We start from the raw sequence: 25,044 nt of genomic DNA, 5'->3' as shown, positions 1-25,044 counted from the left end.
GGATGCTCTGTGATGGCCTAGATGGATGGGACGGGGCGGGGGAGGAAGGACGAGAGGGAGGGGACATAGGCATGTTAACACTTGGAGCTGATTCACTCCGTTGTACAGCAGAAACATGAGCTTATAAAGCAATTATACTCCAAATTAAAAAAAAAAAAACTTCATGGTAAAAGACAAAGCCCTGATATGTGCGTTAACGCAGAGGGTGGGCAGCACCAGGAATTCTTGCAGACGCTGACACTTTTAGGAGTGAGTTTTACCTGCTCATAATTAACCTACTAGTGAAGCACTGGAGAAGGAAATGGCAGCCCACTCCAGTGTTCTTGCCTAGAGGATCCCGTGGACAGAGGAGCCTGCTGGGCTGCTGTCCATTGGGTCGCACAGAGTCGGACATGACTGAAGCGACTCAGCATGCATGCATGTATTGGAGGAGAAAATGGCAACCCACTCCAGTGTTCTTGCCTGGAGAATCCCAGGGACAGAGCAGCCTGGTGGGCTCCCCGTCCACGGGGTCACACAGAGTCGGACACGACTGAAGGGACTCAGCAGCAGCGGAGCGCACTCCCGCTCACCTGTACACCTGCGGCCGCGCTCTCTCCTGCCCAAAGCGCCCCAGCTTCAGGCAGAGGGGCCAAGTCAGCCTGCCTTCCCAACATGCTCACTCACCTACTTGTACGAGGAATGCCGTCTGATAGTATCTGTCAGATGTCACACTCGCTGGTCCTCACAAAAGGAAAGTTCGAGTGTGAGTCAGAAAAATATCAGCGTGCCCAGGTGAAACCGCCTCAGGCCACGGCAGGTTCACAGGAAGAAGTTTTGTAAGAGGCTGATCTTCAAGAAGGCAAGAACATCCGAATGTCATTTGTTCACCTCCTTCCTTGTTTTAATCCAAATTCAAAACAGCTTAAAGGAGTGTTCCACTAACCACTAATAATACTTGGCATATGAATGGTTGTGGAATGTTTAGAACCCATTAGCCTAGGAAATTAATTTCAAGTGAACCATATTTCAAGGTCTGTTCCAACTTTAGGAGTCAGGACTATTTCTGAATAAACACATTAGCATTTTTCTATGTGTTAGGTCCTTAATATAACTTGTGAGTCTTTTACATTTAGAATACCACCAGCCTTCTAGAGTCAAAGTCTCACCTTTTACTGGTTTCAACTGCAACTCAATCCCACGTATCTCCACCTCATCCACCCAGCCTTCTGCTCTTTATGGGAGCCTGCTCTATAAATGAACTGCGCACTCTCCTCGTGTCAACAGCTACATAGTCTCTCAATATGACAGCAGAAAATATGCTAGATGACATTTTGAAAGTGATCATGTGTTATTTTTTTTTTGTCCTTTACTCCATTTACTCTGTTGTAATGGCCAGCCACAATGCTTAAGTGAACTGTAGGCTACTCACTAAAATAACACCAATATTTTTAAAATGCATACAGATTCACAAGAGGGTTTTATAAAATTGGGGCAGCGTTGTTTTTTTTTTTTTTTTTTTTAAGGAAAACAATATAATGATTACGTTTTTGACATCAACAAAACCAAGACAAAAAACTATAAAATCAAAAATACTATTTATCTCACTGCCTCAATTATTTTTACTTACTTGACAATTCCTTTCAAAATATAATGGACTGCTTCCAACAGTATGGTACTGGCACAAAAACGGAAGTACAGACCAATGGAACAAGACAGAAAGCCCAAAGATAATCCACACACATATGGGCACCTCATCTTTCACAAAGGAGGCAAGAATACACAGTGGGAAAAGATAATCTCTCTTCAATAAGTGGTGCTGGAAGAACTGGACAGCTACATGTAAAAGAAGGAAATCAGAACACTCCCTAACACCATACACAAAGATAAACTCAAAATGGATTAAAGACATAAATGTAAGACCAGAAACTATAAAACTTGTAGAAGAAAACATAGGCAGAACACTGTATGACATAAATCATAGCAATATCCTTTACGACCCACCTCCTGGAATAAGGGGAAAAAAAAATAAAAACAAAAATAAATAAGTGGGACCTAATTAAACTTAAAAGCTTTTGCACAGCAAAGTAAACTATAAACAAGGTGAAAAGACACCGTCAGAAGGGAGAAATTAATACCAAATGAAATAACTAACAAAGGATTAATTTCCAAAATGTATAAGCAGCTCATACAACTCAATACCAGAAAAACAAGCAACCCGATCAAAAAGTGGGCAAAAGACCTAAACAGACAATTCTCCAAAGAAGACATACGAGGGCTAATAAACACACAAAGAGATGAGATACCTCATCAGTATCATCCTTCTAGATTCCATATATATGTGTTAATATACAACACAGACATAGAGAACAGACTTATGGACAAGGGACGGGGAGAAGAGGGAGATGGTGAGATGAATGGAGAGAGCAGCATGGATGCATATACACTAACATATGTAAATAGACAGCCAGTGGGGATCTGCTGTTTGTGACTCAGGGGACTCAGACTGGGGCTCTGTAATAACTAGAGGGGTGGGGATGGGCAGGAGGTGGGAGGGAGATTTAAGAGGGAGGGGACTAATGTACATCTACAGTTAACTCATGTTGATGTATGACAGAAATCAAACCAATATTGTAAAACAATCATCAATCGATTTAAAAAATTAAAAAAATATATAATGGACTGTTTCCTAAGCAAGGAAAATATATTTTGCTAAACTAGTGAATGCCTTCACATTTAACCTTTTTAGAGTGATATATATAAATTTTTTTAAAAAATCACTTAATTCTCCTTCCTTTCAATAATCACTTCTTTGTTATCCCAGAATCCCTGTATCTTAAATGTAATAAGAGCATTTTCTCAGTTTCCTAGAATTTATTCATTGCTTAATTTTTGCCTAATAATCCTATGAGAAATTTGTGTCAGTAATTAAAATACCTTCAACATACAACAACAAGAAAAGTATTTAGAGACCAAAATTAGCAGGAAAGGGCACTGTTATTAACATGACAAACCGTGTATTTATATAACTACATACGAAAAGTCTGGTATAAAATAACTGCTCTTAAGCCCTCAGCCTAGACAGCAATGGAGTTCAGCCTGCCACAAGCTAATGCCAATGTCACCTGCCAACTGGACGGTCTGCCACTGATCCAACAAGTGAGAATCAGAATGAAAACACTCAGGATTCAAGCAAACACTAATAAAACATTGATTCCAGTTGTCCTCAAAGATGGTGGTACTCTGCATGTAACATACAAAGGCTACTTATGAAGGCATATGTATTTTGGGGAATTTAATTTTTTTCCCCTACATACTCAATATTAATACAGTGTGCTTAGGTCCAAATTCATCTGTCTGTCTGTCTATCCTCTTTGCTATGTGCCCCAAACAGGGACACACAGGAAAGCATCAGGTACAGTGATTAATAAGACTTAGTTGTGGATTCAAGGAGCTGACACTCTAGCAAGATACTCATCATTACATCACTATGTGGAGCACAGGAGAGCTATGTACACAATGGGTTGGTCAGTCAGGTCCGACTCTTTGCGACCCCAAGGACTGAAGCACGCCAAGCTTCCCTGTCCATCACCAACTCTTGGAGCTTCCTCAAACTCAAGTCCGTCGAGTATATGATGCCATCCTCTCTCATCCCCTTCTCCACCTATCTTCAATCTTTCCTAGCATCAGGGTCTTTTCCAATGAGTCAGTTCTTTACATCAGGTGAACAAACTATTGGAGTTTCAGCTTCAACATCGGTCCTTCCAAAGTATATTCAGGACTGATTTCCTTTAGGATTGACTGGTTGGATCTCCTTGCAGTCCAAGGGACTCTCAAGAGCTTCTCCAACACCACAGTTCAGAAGCATCAATTCTTTGATGCTCAGCTTTCTTTATAGTCCAACTCTCACATCCATACATGACTACTGGAAAAACCATAGCTTTTACTAGACAGACTTTTGTTGGCAAAGTGATGTCTCTGCTTTTTAATGTGATGTCTAGGTTGGTCATAGCTTTTCTTCCAAGGAGCAAGCATCTTTTAATTTCATGGCTGCAGTCACCACTTGCAGTGATTTGGAGCCAAAAAATACAAAGGCTCTCATTGTTTTCACTGTCTCCCCATCTATTTGCCATGAAGTGAGGGGACCAGATGACACGATCTTAATTTTCTGAACATTGAGTTTTAAGCCAACTGTTTTGCTCTTGTCTTTAACTTTCATCAAGAGGCTCTTTAATTCTTCTTCGCTTTCTGCCGTAAGGGTGGTGTCATCTGCATATCTGAGGTTATTGACATTTCTCCCAGCAATCTTGATTCCAGCTTGTGCTTCATCCATCCCAGCATTTCGCATGATATACTCTGCATATAAGTCATACAACCTTGATGTACTCCTTTCCCTATTTGGAACCAGTCTGTTGTTCCATGTCCAATTCTAACTGTTGCTTCTTCACCTGCATACAGATTTCTCAGGAGGCAGGTAAGGTGGTCTGGTATTCCCATCTCTTTCGGAATTTTCCAGAGTTTGTTGTGATCCACACAGTCAAAGGCTTTGGCATAGTCATTAAAGCAGAAATAGATGTTTTTCAAGAACTCTCTTGCCTTTTCAGTGATCCAACGGATATTGGTGCTTAAGATCCCTTGGAGAAGGGAATGGCTACCCATGCCAGTATTCCTGCCTGGAGAATTCCATGGACAGAGGAACCTGGTAGGCTATAGTCCATGGGGTTCCAAAGAGTTGGACATACGGGAGGATCCACTACAGAGAGGAGCTAACATTTGTGCTTGCTCCTGAAGGGCGAGAAGAGTTTTTGAGACAAGGCGGAGCATGCGTCGAGCACACGGAGTGTGAAGTAAGTTTATTTTGGCAAGGGTGTCGCTGAAGAACACTCAGGCACAGAGAAGGGGGAATGAGGTCGATAAGATGACCAACTAGAAGTGGAGGATGAGGGATAACAAAGCCATAGATAACTAAGTTTTCTAAATGGGGAGACTAAGTAGTTAAGCCAAAAATGGACAAGGAAAACAGAAGGCAAGAGCCTTTGTGGGGGTTGGGGGAGGTGAGGCAACAAAGTAAATGTCAGACATATTGAATCTGTGGTCCCCGGTGAAGCAGTCAGAGCCCAGTTAAGAATGTGATTTGGTGATACACAGCATGTTCAGGGGAAAGAAGGACTCACAAAAAAGCATTGGGGGAAAAAAAGGATTAAAAGGCAGGCACAAAGAAGGAAAACAATCAGTGAAAGAGATGGGGAAGGCCAAAACCGGAACAGTCATCCCAGCAGACATTTCCAAAAGCAAAGGGGAGCAAATGGCAAATGGCACTGGGAGGTCAAGGAAGATGAGGACGGTGCTTCTCACTGTTCTTCAGAAACATGAGGCCCACTCATACCTCAGGAACTGTGCATTCACTCTTCTCTCTGCTAGCATTTTCTTCCCCCACAGAGCTATCGACTCACACCCCCTCACCGCCCTCAGACCTTTACTTAACTGTCATCCCTTCATTGTAAGTTTCCCCAGTCACTCAGTCTAAAACAGTCAACTTCTGCACTCTGAAACTGCCTGCATCTCTTCTCTGCCTTATTTTTCTCCTATGTATTTGCTAGTATCAAGTACACATTTCACACACACACATTATTTGATATGTTTCTTCCTCTAGAAAGTAAAAGCCACAAGGACAGGTTTATTTGTCTGTTTTATTCATTGCTGTTATGTTTAGCATCTTGAAATGTGCCTGACAATAAGAGGTGCTTAAATACTTGCTGGATTAATAAACAAAGGAACTGAAGACCATAGGGAATCCCTAGGAATGCAGGAGAAATAGTCAAAACAGCTCAGGAATTCTTGAGTACAGCCCTAAACTCAAGGTGTTAAACAGTGGACACATAGCAAGGAAACAGGAACACTTGGTAAATAGAGAGCAACACTTCTGAGAGATTTTTTTTAACTAGAAAAAGCAGGGGGAAAGGTGGCAGTTTAAGGTCCAAGACAGAAGAAATGGCTTTTTGTTCCTGATTTATGGAGCAGCTGTATACCTGATGGGGAGGGAGTAACTGCTGAACAAGATAAGGATGACAGGTTCAAGAAAGAAAAGCAGAAGGTGATGAGATGAAGAGTACAGTCCCTAATATGTCTAAAAAAAGGGGAAGCATAAGCCTCAGAGCATAGTAGGAATACTTCCTCTTACAACCACAGTGATAAGGAAGCAGCTAAAGCCTGAGCAATTCTGTAAGGGGGAGAAGATGATGAGCAAGGTCGAATACGTGGCTCTGACCTCAGAAGTGAGAGGAGAGACGCTTAGCTGAAGGAGGGATGCAGAGGTGGAGCTGGGATCTGAGCTCCCCAGATAGAGACGACTTGGAAGAGCGTTTGGGGGAATGCAGCCAGGGGCTGTGACCAGGTGTACCAAGGAGCAGTCAGGGCCAATGTCAATGTCAAGGTATTCATTCTTCTCTAAGTGATGAACGGCAAGATACTGCCCTGTGCTTTGATGCAACTGTGAAAAGCAAAACAAAACAAAACAAAACAAAACCCAACAGTCCTGCTGTCATAGAGTGTACATTCCAGTGATGTCAGAACTTGTTTTCAGGTCTAATGGGCATGAGTATGTCACCTCCTTTGGTAGTCTCTAACAAGTGGCAGGTATTGTCCCCACATGATGAATGGCACAGCAAACAAGGTCAAGATGGTCAAGGGATAGGGAGTGTCAGCCAAGCGCCTGTTGAGTGAGGAACAGTGAAGAGCCACATGACTCCTCCTTCAGAGTCTCCGGCACATGGGTTGGTCATCCCTTCTCCCTTCTCCCTCAGGCTCTGCCTTCATCGTGCATAGCAGGTGTGATTCTTACGACACCTTGAGCCCCGGTTCCTTAGCACCCTCAACTCCGATGACCTCCACTTCTGCTGGGCCTTACTGTTTGGCTAACCCTGACCCTTGTCTTTACCCATACGCACCCAGCCTGTGGATCTTGATCTCCGGCATTCCCGAAGTGTTCACACCCGCTCATCTTTTCAGCTCTCTTACCCCACTGTGCCAGGTGCATCAGTCCTTCTGCGTCATCACAGCTTCTGGCCTCTCTTGTTCTGTCTCAGTTCCCAGAAATTTTCATATCTTTTCTATCCAGTGATCAAATATGGCTAACACACTCAAAGCTTCTTTTGTTTGTTCTTTGGTCATCCCCACCACCCAAAATTCTGGTTTTATCTTTTCCACAAGTAACTATGTCTTGCTTTAAAAATCCATGGGGATACACACAGCTAAGTGGATGTGGTCGGCCAACAATTCACTATTTACAGTTTCTGCTGGAAATCAGTCTGCAACCTCCCCATTTCCCATGGAAGCTATTTCAAACCTTTACCACATCCCTTAAGTCATGCCCCCTCCACCATCTCATCCCTTGCTGAGCAGAGGACCCTACCTTCCACTTCACAGAGATGCTCTCTCATAGTCCTGCCCCCAGCCCTCCTCTATCTGCATCACAGCGGCAGCATCAGTCCCGCCTCCTTCATTCGCCCTCGCAATGCAGGGAGGACAACTCCTCCTCCAAGGATCCACCAGGGCACCACTTCACAGTGCTTGACGTCTTCTAAACAGCCCCCTCACTTCCTCATCTGCCCCTGTCCATAAGCCCACCATTCAAAGTTTAAGTCCAGGGAAAGACTTCTCCTTTCTTCACTACCAACCTCATTGACAGAAGTCACCAGCTGTCATCATCTTCTTTCCATTTCCTCTCAGTGACTCTTTAGCCCCAGCAATCTGGCTTCAGAGACACTTTCACACTTGTTAATTCAATGTACTTTTTCTGCTCTGATCTGATGTGGTATGTCTACAGGAGGTGAGACTGGATCTGATCCTGAAAACCAATCTCCCTTTGGCTCCCGTGACATCACCCTGAGGTTTCCCTTCTTCTCTCAACATTCTTTCTGCCTCCTTCTAGTTCACATCCTTCTAAGCCATCCTTTCTTTACATAGCACGTTTTTCCAGCTTCCAGCCCAGGGCTGCTTTACCTTCATGATCTTCTTAAGAGTTCTCATTTCTTACCGATCGATCTGATGATTCCCAGAAGTGTATTCTCAACTCAGACTGAATATCCAATCATCAGCTAGCCACCTGAACACTTCACTGGAACTTCCAACTCAGCACATCCAAACTGAACTTGACCATGCTGTGTCTGCATTCTTGCCCATCTTCTGTAAACTGTAACATTCCCAAGTGTTAAACAGTCAATGAAACGCCAGGACACCGTGACCTCGCCCCGAGAACGCTGCTGGCGATGAGTGACTTAACCTGTGTCCCTGCTTCCATTCCTAAAGTTCCCCAGTCTGCTCTCCACACAAAAGCCACGGCAATGCTTCAGATTTCAAATCTGATCATCCCTAAAGGGCTCGCATGCCTGGGCACCCTTGTCAGGATAAAATCCAGACCTCCAAGCGTGGCAGTCAGGGTTCTCATGGACCGAGCTTCCATGTGCCTCCTTGATCCCATCTCTTGTCACTTGTAACGCCTACAGGGCCTGATGTCACCGTGTGTGTTCTCAGAGAGTCTTGAGACCTATTTTCTCCTCTTCTCCCCTCTTGCTTGCTCTCACCATGGGTACGTCTTTGCACAACACGATTATCACTGCTGACGCCATTGACCCCTTGCCCGCTTTGCCTGGGAAATTACAACAACTCAAGGTTCTCAGAATGGAGACTGCCCACACACAACATATACATGTGCATGTGTGTGCATGTGTGTGTTCTTCCAATAAACAAAATCACCACAAGGGGAAGGCAAACAACGTCATGCTTTCATCACGAGGAGGACTATTACCTGGGTTACTAATGGTTACCCAAATTGGGCATTTATAAACTAAAACCAGCTGCCTACTAGAGAATTCTAGTTAGTTTTCTCCTAAGATATCTGGCCACAACACACTGCTTGGCAGAATCGTTCTCTGATGTCAAGGCTGAGTAATTGGTGGCACCTTTTGGCAGGACTTTTGGTTCCCTGGTGGCTCAGACGGTAAAGAATCTGCCTGCAATACGGGAGACCTGGGTTGGATCCCTGGGTTGGGACGATCCCCTGGAGGAGGGGAACGGCTATCCACTCCAGTATTCTGGCCTGGAGAAATCCACGGACAGAGGTGCCTGGCAGGCCACGGTCCATGAGGTCGCAGAGTCGACATGACTTTCACTTTTTTTGGCAGGACAGGGAATATGGGAACAGAAGGAAATTAGGATAAAATACACTGAATTCAACTTTGAGTCAAATCTCATACCCAGTGACATTCGTAGGAAAGGCCCATCAAGGAACCAGCTCCATCGCCCTGAAGCTCAGAACGACATACTGGGCTGGAAGGAAAGCTTTGCTGTAGGCTACAATGCAGGTAAAAGTGAAATCAACAAGGCAGGTGTGTAAGGTAAGAAAAGAAGTTGACGCTGTAACAGGAGAAAAGCCATTTCCTCCTGTTATGGTACAAAGACGTCTCCAGTGAAAACACTGGGCCACAATAACAAATGTTTTTAATTCTAGGAGAGCTTTCTTGAGCTCCTTCCTATGTTCTCAAATCAGTATCTGCCACCTCTGGAGGCGTATTTACTCACAAAAATCGAAAGTAGGTACATGACCCTTCATCCCCAGTTTCCACTTTGACGAGGTACTCCATCCCAGCACAGAGCAGGACTAAGCGAGGTCTACGAGAGGTTGGAATGGTAGCAAATCACACCAGACACCGGGCAACACATTCAACACTCAAGAAGGCTGGGACATCCAGGCCCCAGGCCAGCGCCAGCTGCACGGACGGGCTCAGCTGTCACACACTGTCACCTCCACTTCAGGCACCTTGGGGGACCTCAGTCTTTACAGAAGCAATCAAGGGGTGAGACGCTTCGACTTCTGGCTAAAATTCAGTGTGTGTACATGTGTTCATGAGTGCCTTCAAGTGTGACAGAAAAATCAATGCTTCTAATAGTTGATTTCCATACTATTCACACAGAAAAAGTCAGCACCATTCTTAAACAAAGAGTTAGATTCTAAGCTGGAGTCAGACTTCACGGGACAAGAGGGCGGCTCTTTTCCTGAAGACTTCCTCTGTGTCAGCTATTGCACAGTGCAGCACGTGTTATCTCAATTCATTCTAAAACATTTCTGTAAAATAAGAGTAAGACACCCCCTTCCCCTCACCCCGCCTGCCCTGACTAAAGAGAACAAGCAAAGTTCAGAGAGGCTGAACAAATTTTCCAAGGTTAGAAAGCTACCACATGGAGACCTAGGATTTAAGCCCAGATACATCTGATTCCAAAGACTGTTCTTTCCATCACTGCTTGTAATTTAAAAACTTGTTCCAAGGAGGTGCCATGGCTGGCAGAGGCAGGGTGTTAGTGGCTGACTCTGAGGCTCCAGGCTACTCATTCCCATCACCAACAGGGGAGCTTTGCTTTAACCTGTTTATATGTGGGGTTCCAAGTCCAATTATAGCTAAAATTTTTAAAAAGAGTTCTTGTGCTTGAAAAAGAAATGCTTTTGATATTAAATTGCTGTCATATGGCTATTTGCATTGCTGAGAATACAGGTAGCAAGCACGTATTAAGGCCATAATTTATTCCAAAAATTAATTCAGTAATTAAATTTCTCCTAACTATGAAAACATCCAGTATGTTTAAATTTGCCTACCATTTCCCCTCTGGCCAAAAAAGTGTTGAAAAAGACCAATAAGGAAAGAAGCACTACAGAAATCAAAATATGAACAAATGCATAATTTAACATATTCATCTTACTAAACAGTACTGTACCCTCAATACAGGTATTGACATTAAAAATAATTTCTGACTACTTTTCTTCAGTGAGTTATTCTTGAGTCACACTTCTACTTTTATATATCAGTAAACAGCGGCAATAATTTAAAAAGCATAGTTTTTTTCAGTGATTTACTTATGATGACATTAAAAATAAGGGCTATGAATTATTAACAACTAACAGTAATAGGCACAATATTGATACTCCATGGTTACCCCTAGAAACGTCACAGGCATACATCAATCACTGACTTTTAAAAGATGCCAGGGCCTTCACCTACGTTGTATGATTGATTATGAGCAACAATTCTAAAATAAGGTAAGAGTCAAGCTTTACATAAAGCATATGCTAAGCTACTGAGAACAATCCTAGAAGTCTTCAATTTATTTAGGCCTGGTTTGGAGATTCTATAACCTATGATCTATATTTAATTCATTTTATTTAGCTCATGACTCAGTCTAAAAACAGACTTATTGCCATAGCTCCTTTACTTTTTAAAGGGATTTCTTTTCAGTAAATTAAGCCTGTTATAAATTAAGTTCACAAATGGGAAGCATTATGGTGTAGAACTGCATCTGAATTCTTCTGCCTCCTCTCTATAACAGTGTGTGTTTGTTGAGTGATAATCTCTCCACATTTTCGACTACTAAGAGATAAAATTCTGATTAACACTGGAGACAGACCACAAACACTGATTTCTTCTCTTGTGCAAAACACTCTGAAATGACACTAAGGGTTTTTTTTTTTTTTTTTTTTTAAGTTATAAGTACAAAGAGAGGAAGAGCATAGATATTAGCAGGTAAGAGATTTCAGAAAAGGCTTAGATGGCAAAAGCAGATGAAAGCATGGTAACTGACCAGAGAAAGCTTCCACCCAAGTGTCAGCAACAGGGAACTTTGACCACGGGGGGGAATAATCTATAAACACACAGTCAACAGACCACCTGAACAGCTCAGGATCTGAAGACCCTTGGTACCACTCAGGACAATATGAGACATGGGATCAAAAGAAGAGTTTGGTTGAATATCTCCAAATAGAGTACTTGTAGCTCCAGGTTCTTCTCCCATCCCAGGCAGCTACATGATGCTCTCTACCTCCTCCCAAACAAAAATATCAATATATATATATAGAGAGAACACCTCTGAAAACACTGAGGCTTTGGCGTAGACTGAATTTGCAGTATGTAGAAATGTTTGGAACTCTGACAATCAAGTCTAGAGCTCAAGAGGGATGGTAGGGTAGAGATGTGAGAGCCGAAAGATGAAGTGAAGTAATGAGACTGGAAGACACCACTTTGAAAGACCAATGCTGAGGGTTGAGGACTTTGAGAAACATCCACACAAAAAGAAATTTATCTGGAAAAGAATCAGTGAAGGAAGGAGAACAAGATGGCAGAGGAATAGGCGGATGCGAAGTACAACTCTGCACAGATACACCAGGAATACCTCTTCAGGCCCAGAAGTGCTTGCAGAACACCAGCTGAGAGCGGACAGGAGTACCTCACCAGAGGAAAAGAATATATAGAACCATGCAAAAGGAGATATCAAGCCCTGAGCCTCTGGAGTGGAAGAACTGACTCCAAGACCCTAGCCTACCAGAGAACTAAGCCTAGGGGTACCAAATAGTGAGAACTCACACAAAGGAAACCACTGTAACACAAGACCGGGGATGACCCAACCACCCTGTAGCACCCTGTGCAGGATGCCTCATCTAAACAACAAACAAAACAAAAATACAAACCCAGTCATCAGCAGACAGGATTACCACCTCACTCAGCCTTGCCCATCAGAGGAAAAACAAACATACAAAAACTCAGCACAGATCTCACCCTATACTAAGCTTACACAAACCACAGGACCAAACTTAGGAGGGCAGAAACCAAAAGGAAAAAAGAATTCAACCTTGAAGCCTGGGAAAAGGAGACCTCAAACACAATAAGTTAAAAAAAAAAAAGGCAGAGAAATACTACACAAATGAATGAACAAACTAGAAACATATTAGTCCAAATAAATGATGAGGAAATAGGCAAATTACCTGTCAAAGAATTGAGAATGATAGTAAAGATGATCAAAAACCTTGAAAACAAAATGGAGAAAATGCAAGAATCAGTTAACAAAGTCCTAGAAGAATTAAAGAATAAACATACAGAGTCAAAAAATACAATTACTGAAATTAAAAGTACTCTAGAAGGAATCAACAACAGAATATGTGAAGCAGAAGAACCTATCAGTGAGCTTGAAGATAAAATGGTGGAAATAACCTCTGAAGAGCAGAATAAAATAAAAAGAATGAAAAGAACTGAGGATAGTCTCAGAGACCTCTGGGACAGTATTAAACACACCAACATTGGAAATATGGGGGGTCCCAGAAAAAGAGAAAAAGAAAAGGTATGAGAAAATTTTTAAAGAGATTATAGTTGAAAATTTCCCCAACATGGAAAGTCCAAGGGGCACAAAGAGTTTCACAGAGGATAAACCCAAGCAGAAACACACCAAGACACATACTTATCAAACTAACAAAAACTAAACACAAAGAAAGAAGATTAAAAGCATCAAGGGAGAAGCAACAAGTAACATACAAGGGAAACCCCATATGCTTAGCAGCTGATCTTTCAGCAGAAACTCTGCAGGCCAGAAGGGAATGGCAGGATATATTTAAAGTATTGAAAGGGAAAAGTATACAACCAAGATTACTATATCCAGCAAAGATCTCATTCAAAATTGATGGAGAAATAAAAAGCTTTTCAGACAAGCAAAAGTTAAGAGAATTCGGTACCACCAAATCAGCTTTACAACAAATGTTAAAGGGATGTATATAGTCAACAAATACAAGAGAAGAAAAAAGATATATAAAATCAACCCGAAACAATTAAGAAAATGGCAATAGGAACATATTGTAAATGGGTTAAATGCTCCAACCAAAAGACACAGACTGGCTGAATGGATACAAAAACAAAACCCATATATAGGCTGTCTACAAGAAACCCACTTCAAACCCAAAGACACATATAGACTGAAAGTGAGAGGATGGAAAAATAAATCCCATGTAAATGGGAAGCAAAAGAAAGCTGGAGTAGCAATCCTCATATCAGACAAAATAGACTTTAAAATAAAGAAGATTACAAGAGATAAGGAAGGACACTCCACAATGATCAAGGGATCAATCCAAGAGGAAGACAAAACAATTCTAAATATCCATGTGCCCATCATAGGAGCACCTCAATACATAAGACAAGCACTAACAGACATAAAAGGAGAAATTGAGAGTAACACAATAATAGCAGGAGACTTTAACACCCCACTCACACCAATGGACAGATCATCAAAACAGAAAATTAGTAAGGAAACACAAGTCCTAAATGAACGTTAGATGAGATGGATCTCATTGATATTTTCAGGACATTCCATCCAAATGCAGAAGTGTACATCTCCTTCTCAAGTCACACTGAACATTGTCCAGGATAGATAACACTGTGGGTCACAAATCAAACTTCAGTATATTTAAGAAAATTGAAATCAAGTATCTTGTCTGACCACAATGCTATGAGAATAGATATCAATTACCAAAAAAAAAAAAAAAAAAATGCTGAGACTAGATATTAATTACAAAAAAAAAAAAACCTGTAAGAAACACAAACACATGGAGATTAAACAACACATTTCTAAATACCCAACAAGTTACTGAAGAAGTCAAAAGGGAAATAAAAAAATTTCTGGAAACAAATGACAATGAACATATGACAACTAAAAACCTATGGGATGCAGCAAAAGCAGTTCTAAGAGGGAAGTTTATAGCGATACAATCCTAGCTAAAGGAACAAGAAAAACATCAAATAGACAACCTAACATTACACCTAAAAAAAACTTCTTTTCCAAAGAACAAAAAAAAACAAAAATTAGTAGAAGGAAAGAAATAATAAAGATCCAAGTAGAAATAAATGAAAAATAAATGAAAGAAACAATAGCAAATATTAATAAAACTAAAATCTGGCTCATTGAGAAGATAAACAAAACTGACAAGCCCTTAGCCAGACTCATCAAGAAAAAGAGAAGAATCAAATCAACAAAATTAGAAATGAAAAAGGAGACATTACAACAGACAATACAGAAATAAAAAAGGATTATAAGGGACTATTATGAACAACTATATCGCTACAAAATGGATAACCTGGACAGATTCTTTAGTTCAGTTCAGTTGTTCAGTCATGTTCTACTCTTTGCGATCCCATGGACTGCAGCACGCCAGGCCTCCCTGTCCATTACCAAACTCCCGTGGTTTACTCAAACTCATGTCCATTGAGTTGGTGATGCCATCCAACCATCTATCCTCTGTGGTCCCCTTCTCCTCCCACCTTCAATCTTTCCCAGAATCAGGGTCATTTCAAATGAGTCAGTTCTTCGCATCAGGTGGCCAAAGTATCGGAGTTTCAGCTTTAGCATCAGTCCTTCCAATGAACACTCAAGACTGATCTCCTTTAGGATGGACTGGTTGGATCTCCTTGCAGTCCAAGGGACTCTCAAGAGTCTTCTCCAACACCACAGTTCAAAAGCACCAATTCTTCAGCACTCAGCTTTCTTTACAGTCCAACTCTCACATCCATACATGACTACTGGAAAAATCATAGGGCTTTGACTAGATGGACCTTTGTAGGCAAAGTAATGTCTCTGCTTTTTAATGTGCTATCTAGGTTGGTTGTAACTTTCCTTCCAAAGAGCAAGAGTCTTTTAATTTCACAACTGCAGTCACCATCTGCAGTGATTTTGGAGTCCCCCAAAATAAAGTCTGCCACTGTTTCCATTGTTTCCCCATCTATTTGCCATGAAGTGATGGGACCGGATGCCAGGATCTTAGTTTTCTGAATGTTGAGCTTTAAGCCAACTTCTTCACTCTCCTCTTTCACTTTCATCAAGAGGCTCTTTAGTTCTTCTTCACTTTCTGCCATAAGGGTGGTGTTATCTACATATCTGAGGTTATTGATATTTCTCCCAGCAATCTTGATCCCAGATTGTGCTTCATCCAGCCCAGCATGTCTCATGATGTACCCTGCACAGAAGCTGAATAACTTCTGTGTAACAGAATAACAGGTAACAGGGTAACAATATACAGCCCTGATATACTCCTTTCCTGATTTGGAACCAGTCTGTTGTTCCAGGTCCACTTCTAACTGTTGTTTCCTGACCTGCATACAAATTTCTCAGGAGGCAGGTAAGGTGTTTTGGTATTCCCATCTCTTGAAGAATTTTTCAGAGTTTGTTGTGATCCACACAGTCAAAGGCTTTGGCATAGTCCATAATGCAGAAATAGATATTTTCCTAGAACTCTCTTGCTTTTTCAACGATCCAGTGGATGCTGGCAATTTGATCTCTGATCCCTCTGCCTTTTCTAAATCCAGCTTGAACATCTGGAAGTTCACGGTTCACATATTGCTGAAACTTGACTTGGAGAATTCTGAGCATTACTTTACTAGCGTGTGAGATGAGTGCAATTGTGCGATAGAGTGAACATTCTTTGGCATTGCCTTTCTTTGGGACTGGAATGAAAACTGACCTTTTCCAGTCCTGTGGCCACTGCTGAGTTTTCCAAATTTGCTGGCAAATTGAGTGCAGCACTTTCACTGCATTCTTAGAAAAGTTCAATCTTCCAAGACTGAACCAGGAAGAAACAGAAATTATGAACAACCCAATTACAAGCACTGAAATTGAAGCTGTGATTAAAGAAAAAAACCCAAAAAACAAAAGCCCAGGACCAGATGGCTTCACAGGAGAATGCTATCAAATATTTAGAGAAGAGCTAATATCTATCCTTCTAAAAATCTTTCAAAAAATTGCAGAGGAAGGAACACTTCCAAACTCATTCTACGAGGTCACCATCATCCCAATACCAAAACCAGACAAAGACAACACAGAAAAAGAAAACTATAGGCCAATATCACTGATGAACATAGATGCAAAAGTCCTCAACAAAATTTTAGCAAACAGAATTCAGCAACACACCAAAAAGCTCATACACCATGATCAAGTTGGATTTATTCCAGGAATGCAAGGATTCTTCAATATACAAAAATCAATGTGATACATTACATTAACAAATTGAAACATAAAAACCATATGATCATCTCAATAGATGCAGAAAAAGCCTCTGACAAAACTCAGCAGCCATTTATGATTAAAACTCTTCAAAAAATGGGCATAGAAGGAACCTACCTCAACACAGTAAAGTCCATATATGATAAGTCTACAGGGAAGATTATTCTCAAAGGTGAAAAACTGAAAGCATTCCCCCTAAGATCAGGAACAAGACAAGGGTGTCCTTTCACCACTATTATTCAACATAGTTCTGGAAGTCCTCGCTATAGCAATCAGAGAAGAAAAAGAAATAAAAGGAATTCAGATCAGAAAAGAAGAAATAAAGCTCTCACTGTTTGCAGACATGATACTATGCACAGAAAACCCTAAAGATAGTATCAGAAAATTACTAGAGCTAATCAGTGAATTTAGCAAAGTGGCAGGATATAAAATCAATATACAGAAATCACTTGCATTTCTATATACTAACAATGAGAGATTAGAAAGAGAAATTAAGGAATCAATTCCATTCACCATTGCAACAAAAAGAATTAAATATCTAAGAATAAACTTACCTAAGGAGACAAAAGAACTGTACACAGAAAATTAAAAGACACTAATGAAAGAAATCAAAGACGACATGGAGATGTCGTCTGATGGAGAGTTTATGTCGTCTTTGATTTCTTTCATTAGTGTCTTTTAATTTTCTGCGTACAAATCAACACTGTGAAAATAACTAACTACCAAATGCAATCTACAGATTTAATGCAATCCCTATCAAATTAACAATGACATTTCTCACAGAACTAGAACAAAAAATTTCACAATTCATATGGAAACACAAAAGACCATGAAAAGCCAAAGCAGTCTTGAGAAAGAAAAATGGAGCTGGAGGAATCAACCTTCCTGACTTCAGATTATACTACAAAGCTACAGTCATCAAGACAGTATGGCACTGGTACAAAAAACAGAAATATAGGCAAATGGAACAAGATAGAATGCTCAGAAATAAACCCATGCACCTAGGGGTATCTTATTTTTGACAAAGGAGGCAAGAATATACAATGGGGCAAAGACAGCCTCTTCAATAAATGGTGCTGGGAAAACTGGACAGCTACATGTAAAAGAATGAAATTAGAACACTTCCTAACACCATACACAAAGATAAACTCAAAATGGATTAAAGACCTAAATGTGAGACCAGAAACTATAAAACTCTTAGAGGAAAACAGAGACAGAACACCATGACATAAATCAAAGCAAGACCCTCTATGACCCACCTCCTAGAGTAACGGAAATAAAAACAAAAGTAAACAAGTGGGACCTGATGAAACTTAAAAGCTTCAGCAGAGCAAAGGAAACTGTAAGCAAGATGAAAAGGCAACCCTCAAAAAGGGAGAAAATAATAGCAAATGATACAACTCACAAAGGATTAATTTCCAAAATATACAAGCAGTTCATACAGCTCAATATCAGAAAAACAAATAGCCCAATCAAAAAGTGGGAAAAAGACCTAAACAGACATTTCTCCAAAGAAGACATAGAGATGGCTAACAAACACATGAAAAGATGCTCAACATCGCTCAGTATCAGAGAAATACAAATCAAAACTACAATGAGATATCACCTCACACCAGTCAGAATGGCCATTACCAAAAAGTCTACAAACAATAAATGCAGGAGAGGATGTGGAGAAAGGGGAATCCTGTTGCACTATAGGTGGGAATGTAAACTAATATAGCCACTATGGAAGACAGTATGGAGATTCATTAAAAAACTATGAATAAAACCACCATATGACCCAGCAATCCCACTCCTAGGCATAGACCCTGAGGAAACCCAAACTGAAAAAGACACATGTATCCCATTGTTCACTGCAGCACCATTTACAGAAGCTAGAGCATGGAAGCAGCCTAGATGTCCATTGACAGATGAATGGATAAAGAAGTTGTGGTACATATACGCAATGGAATATTACTCAACCATAAGAAGGAATGTATTTGAGTCAGTTCTGATGAGGTGGATGAACCTAGAACCTATTATACAGAGTGAAGTGAGTCAGAAAGAGAAATATCATATTCTAACGCATATATATGGAATCTAGAAAAATGGTACTGAAGAATTTATTTACAGGGCAGCAGTGGAGAAAGACATAGAGAATAGACTTCTGGACATGGGGTGAGAGGAGGAGAGGGTGAGCTGCATGGAAAGAGTAACATGGAGACTTACATTACCATGAGTGAAATAGACACCAATGGGAATTGGCTATATGCCTCAGGGAACTCAAACAGGGGCTCTGCGTCAATCTAGAGGGGCAGGAGATGGGAGGGAGGTTTAAAAGGGAGGGGATATATGTATACTTATGGCTATTTCATGCTGGGGTTTGACAGAAAACAACAAAATTCTGTAAAGCGATTATCCTTCAATTAAAAAAAATAAAGGAAACAATAGAACAGCCTTGGGGCAGGGTCCTGGTACCCCTCCTAAATGAATATATATAACAATATATTTGAGCTATTTTGCAGATACTGAAACTCTTACCTAAAGAAGTTAACCGTGTGCCTCCCACAAGCATCTAGACTCCAGATTGGTTCAACCTGGAGACTGATGATGCTGACTCCCAATTACCTCACCACCAACCAATCAAAGAATGGCTATGAGCCGATCACACCCTCCCCTGTGAACCATTACTGTAAATCTCATTACCTCCTCTTATGCCAACAGAGTTTTGAGGGCATTAGTCTGCTGTGGCTCCCTCTGCCAGGCGAAGCAATAAAGCTCTTCTTTTCTGTTTCACTCCCCCCCAAAAAAGAATCAGTGAAGGAAACTCAAGGGAATGGCAAGAGGCAGGAACAGAAACTAGAATGTACAAGGTCGTAAGAGCAAATATAAAAATAAACAACTTCTGGAAAGAAGACAACTTGGAAAATCAAGTGTCTCAACTGGTTATATACAGTAAGAACTGAGAACAAGCTACTGATGGGATGGGTTTCATGGAATTACTCTCATTTAACAACTATGAAAAAGAAATGCAAAAAGGCAGAATGGTTATCTGAGGATGCCTTACAAATAGCTGAGAAAAGAAGAGAAGCTAAAGGCAAAGGAGAAAGGAAAGATATACTCATTTGAATGCAGAGTTCAAAGAATAGCAAGGAGAGATAAGAAAGCCTTCCTCAGTGATCAGTGCAAAGAAATAGAGGAAAACAATAGAATGGGAAAGACTAGACATCTCTTCAAGAAAATTAGAGATACCAAGGGAGTATTTCATGCAAAGATGGGCTCAATAAAGGACAAAAATGGCAACAGAAGATATTAAGAAGAGGTGGCAAGAATACACAGAAGAACTATATAAAAAAGATCTTCATGACCCAGATAACCACGCTGGTGTGATCGCTCACCGAGAGCCAGACATCCTGGAATGCTAAGTCAAGAGCGCCTTAGGAAGCGTCACTACGAACAAAGCTAATGGAGGTGATGGAATTCCACTTGAGCTATTTCAAATCCTAACAGATTGAGTGTGAAAGTACTGCACTCAATATGCCAGCAAATTTGGAAAACTCAGCAGCGGCCACAGGACTGGAAAAGGTCAGTTTTCATTCCAATCCCAAAGAAAGGAAATGCCAAAGAATGCTCAAACTACCGCACAATTGCACTCATCTCACATGCTAGCAAAGTAATGCTCAAAATTCTCCAAGCCAGGCTTCAAAAGTATGTGAACCGTGAACTTCCAGACGTTCAAGCTGGTTTTAGAAAAGGCAGAGGAACCAGAGGTCAAATTGCCAACATCCGCTGGATCATCGAAAAAGTAAGAGAATTCCAGAAAATCATTTATTTCTGCTTTACTGATTATGCCAAAGCCTTTGACATTGTGGATCACAGCAAACTCTGAAAAAATTTTTCAAGAGATGGGAAAACAAGACCACCTGACTTGCCTCCTGAGAAATCTGTATGCAGATCAAGAACCAACTGTTAGACCTGGACATGGAACAAAAGACTGGTTCCAAATCAGGAAAGGAGTACATCAAGGCTGTCTATTGTCACCCTGCTTGTTTAACTTATATACAGAGTACATATTATGAAATGCCAGGCTGGATGAAGCACAAGCTGGAATCAAGATTTCTGGGAGAAATAGCAATAACATCAGATATGCATACGACACCACCTTTGCGACAGAAAGCAAAGAACTAAAGAGCCTCCTGCTGCAAGTGAAAGAGGAGAGTGAAAAAGCTGGCTTGAGGCTCAACATTCAGAAAACTAAGATCATGGTATCTGGTCCCATCACTTTTGGCAAATAGGTGGGGAAACAATGGAAACAGTGACAGATTTTATTTTTGGGGGGCTCCAAAATCACTGCAGATGGTGACTGCAGCCATGAAATTAAAAGACGCTTGCTCCTTGGAGGAAAAGCTATGATCAACCCAGACAGCATATTATAATGCAGAGACATTACTTTGCCAACAAAGGTCTGTCTAGTCAAAGCTATGATTTTTCCAGTAGTCACGTATGGATATGAGAGTTGGACTATAAAGAAAGCTGATCGTCAAAGAATTGATGCTTTTGGACTGTGGTGTGAAGACTCTTGGACTGTAAGGAGATCCAGTCAGTCCATCCAAAAGGAAATCAATCCCGAATATTCTTTGGAAGCACTGATGCTGAAGCTGAAACTCCAATATTTGGCCATCTGATGTGAAGAACTGACTCATTGAAAAAGACCCTGATGGTGGGCAAGATTGAAGGTGGGAGGAGAAGGGGACATCAGAGGATGAGATTATTGGATGGCATCACTGACTCAATGGAAATGAGTTTGAGTAAGCTCCGAGAGTTGGTGATGGACAGGGAAGCCTGGCGTGCTGCAGTACATGGGGTTGTAAAGAGTCGGACACGACTGAGCTATTGACCTGAACACTATGAGACGTGTGTCAGGCCCAATACTAGTTTTCCCATGTCTAAGCAAATCAGGAAGGCGGACCAGAGGCAGATGAGAAAGCATTAAGAATTAAACAGTGATTAGGACAGACTTCCATAAGGAATCTTTGGGTAGAAGGTAGCAATAAAATGAAATGATAGACAAAGGAAACCAGACCAATGAAAGGAAAAAAAATTATTTTACATATTGAGAGTGAAATATGAGAAGAATCCAGTGAAGATGGAGAAATGAACACAGTGCCAAGCGAGGTCCAGGAGAAGGCAAGAAATTAGAGACCAATACCGCCCATGGGGTCATTTAGGGGGTGAGTCATGGAAAGTGGATGAACAGTTCTCTGAAGTAGGCAGGAGGGAGCAGGGTGTTATAACACGCGTTCCCTCTCTTTAATATAATAGACGTGAACGCAGCAAGAGTCTAAGGCTATGAGACAAGAATACACATTTCCTATAGAAAAACTGAACAGAGTACAGACCAAATATCTGGAAGTTTTACCAGGAATATATAAACACTGATTAATACAGAAGAAATATATATTTCAGTGGAATGGTAGATGCACATGTGAGAAATAGATTTCAATGTTAGCAAAACAGTGAAATTTGTATAGCATATATATTTTAAGAACCAAGAATCTAATTATGTCCAAAAATAATACAAAGCTTCTATAGTCTCTAGTTGTTTAAAAAAATACAAATTTTTTTTTGTTGCTTAAATTTATAACAAAACAATCTTCAACACCTTGATTTGGTATCTCAAGGTCAAATACAAAAAGAAATGTATAAAAACATTTATTGTACATAAATCTGTTACATTTTACACTGGAGAGGAAAAATGGTGCACATTTTTCCTTATCATGGAAGGCATTATCATAAAATTCAGGTTATGAAGATGGAAGTGTGGCAAGAAATGTCACATTACAATGGAGCGCTATGTTTCAGAAAACCATTTGTTAGAAAGAACACAAATGAATGTTTTATGCTACTTGCCAAGTGAGAAAACTTTAAATGAGACTATTTAAAATAACAGGACCATAAATATCGTTGCTAACCTTTTTAGTCCCCCAAAGTGTGGGCCTAACTATTGATAATACCAAAATATGTACTTTTTTTCTTTTCTTTAATTGAAGCAACAGGGATTCACCGTATAACACAGGGAATAATACCCAATATCATGGAATAACTTACAGTGGAATATAATCTGCAAAATACATATTCTTGATGCCTGGCAATAGTAGGTCCCACCACAGCTGGGTCTGTGCAGCCAAGATGAGCAAGCCTACCAGTAGTTTCCAGAAAGCATAGCAAACCAACAAGCTTACATGGCCCAAAATGCTTCCACTACACCACTGAGAGGCCCACGGTGCCTGCTCTATTCCAGGCTGACCAGACTGCCCATGTATTGATATAAGTAATCCTACAGGCCTCAAACCATAAGAGAAAAACTTTCATGACTATAAGCCCTATTCACTTGGGGGCCCAAATCCCAAACTGAAAGTATCCGGAACATTCAAACCAATATATTAAAAGTGGGTAGAGAAGATGGTAACCATGGAGGCCCAGCCACTATAGTGCCCACCCTATAGACTTATTGAGGCCAGAATAATTTCTGGAATAAATCTCTGCAGATAGAAAGCAGTCCTACTGGAAACTACAGTCTCAGGGCCAAGTTTGAAAACCAACATTTTTTTCAGTGAGGCTAACAGCTGAAGTGATACCTATTAGTTCCAGGTTGAGCAGGCAGACAAGTAGCGACCAGGAGAAGAGAATAGAGCAGGGAAAGCATGAAGGTTTGCTGAAGCTCAAAGTTGGGCTCAGAGGCAATGAAGGACTAAGACAGGGAATGACACCTGGTTGACAGAGAAACCTCTTAGTTGGAGATTTCAGAAGTAACACACATGCTTCCTGTGAGCCAACTCAAGAGCAAAGCTGCACATAAAATGAGAAGTAGAAATCTTGAAGCTGGGCAACTCAGGACATGTAAAAACTGAACAAGACAGAGAAAGCTACAGAGTCCATGCGGAGGTAAACCAGTGAGCTGACTAATGACCGGCTGCGAAAGAACAGGCAGGAAGTGCTATAAAACCCGGGGGGGCAGGAGTTAGTAGCCACACTCACAAAGGAAGAAGAAAGGAAAGGGAAGCAAGGTGATTCTGATATTTTTCTTCCAATAAAGTTTAAAAATAAAAATGAAAATCAGATTCTGATTTTTTTTTTCTTTCAAAAATATTTATATTGTTAACTATGGTGGACAAAGTGGGAATAAAAATTGAAAACAGCTTTACCTTTACCATCTTTAAGGCCTCTGGACCTCATGTAATGTTTAAGAGTAATGAAGAATTATCAGTAATGAAGGATTCAGTTGACTTTCTGGTCCTTCCACTGACCAGGCTAATGTACCTGGGAATCCCTGACAAGCTTTTTCCTTGACTCTCTATCACAAGTCATTTAAAAAGAAAGTAACTGGGCCCAAACTCCATGAATGTGGAACAGCTATCAGAACTTGATCCTAGCCTCACACTCCCAACCAACACAAACATCCAATTTCTAGAAAATCACTTATGATGGAAAAGAAGTATTATAAGGTTTAGCAGTTTTCAGAGATTTTTAACCACACTTATCAATAACCATCTGCGTAGAAGTGTAGCATATATGATTTCATGGTTATTCTGTAGACGCAGAGAAAGCCAGTTCACCTATGAGCTAAACAAACATATCACATACTAATGACATGTACAAATAGGTCATTAACTTCTATGCCCTCAGAAGCACTCTTAATTGTCAGGAGCATTTGAATAAACACAACATAACTTGAAGAACTTCCTAGGGGAAAGCAACAGTGGAGGTTAGATGACCCAATTTACAGATTAGAAAACCAAGGCACAGAGAAGTTAAACATCTCAGCAGAAGACCTCACAGCTGGTTAGTGGCTGAGCTGGGGTAAGAGCACCACTGTCTCAAGCCTTTCTTCAATGATCTACCCCTAACCCCACTGCAAGATGCAAATATCCAGCAGAACTGGGCTAGAGTTTCCAATAAGGAATAAGACTTTATGCTCTTTTGGAAATGTGAAGTGAGATGACAATCAGAAAGAAGAAGAGCGAGCAGAAATTAAGAAAAAATTATTTGCTTGATATAAAATAATATTAATTTTTTAAAAAATAAAATAAGATTAATTTAAAACTATACCTTTACTGCTTCTGATGAAAGTACATTTTCCTTTTTCTGACGTGTGCTCATGGGCTCATTTTCAACACTGGAAAAAAAAAACAGAACAGTTTTTTTTGAAATTAAAAGAGGATCACTAAA

General features: G+C 40.6%; 1 protein-coding gene across 1 annotated transcript in view; it reads right to left on the bottom strand.

Moving 5' to 3' along the window:
• Positions 1 to 25,044, bottom strand: part of CRYBG3 (crystallin beta-gamma domain containing 3) — a 123,357-nt gene that overhangs the window by 80,597 nt on the left and 17,716 nt on the right. Inside the window, exon 2 of the mRNA XM_043892631.1 lies at positions 24,925 to 24,991. Within this exon, the coding sequence (XP_043748566.1) occupies positions 24,925 to 24,991 (67 nt within the window). The remainder of the gene's footprint in view (positions 1 to 24,924; positions 24,992 to 25,044) is intronic.

Source organism: Cervus elaphus, chromosome 31, assembly GCF_910594005.1.
Source record: "Cervus elaphus chromosome 31, mCerEla1.1, whole genome shotgun sequence".
Taxonomy (NCBI): Eukaryota; Metazoa; Chordata; class Mammalia; order Artiodactyla; family Cervidae; genus Cervus; species Cervus elaphus.
This window is presented reverse-complemented; position numbering and strand designations above follow the sequence as displayed.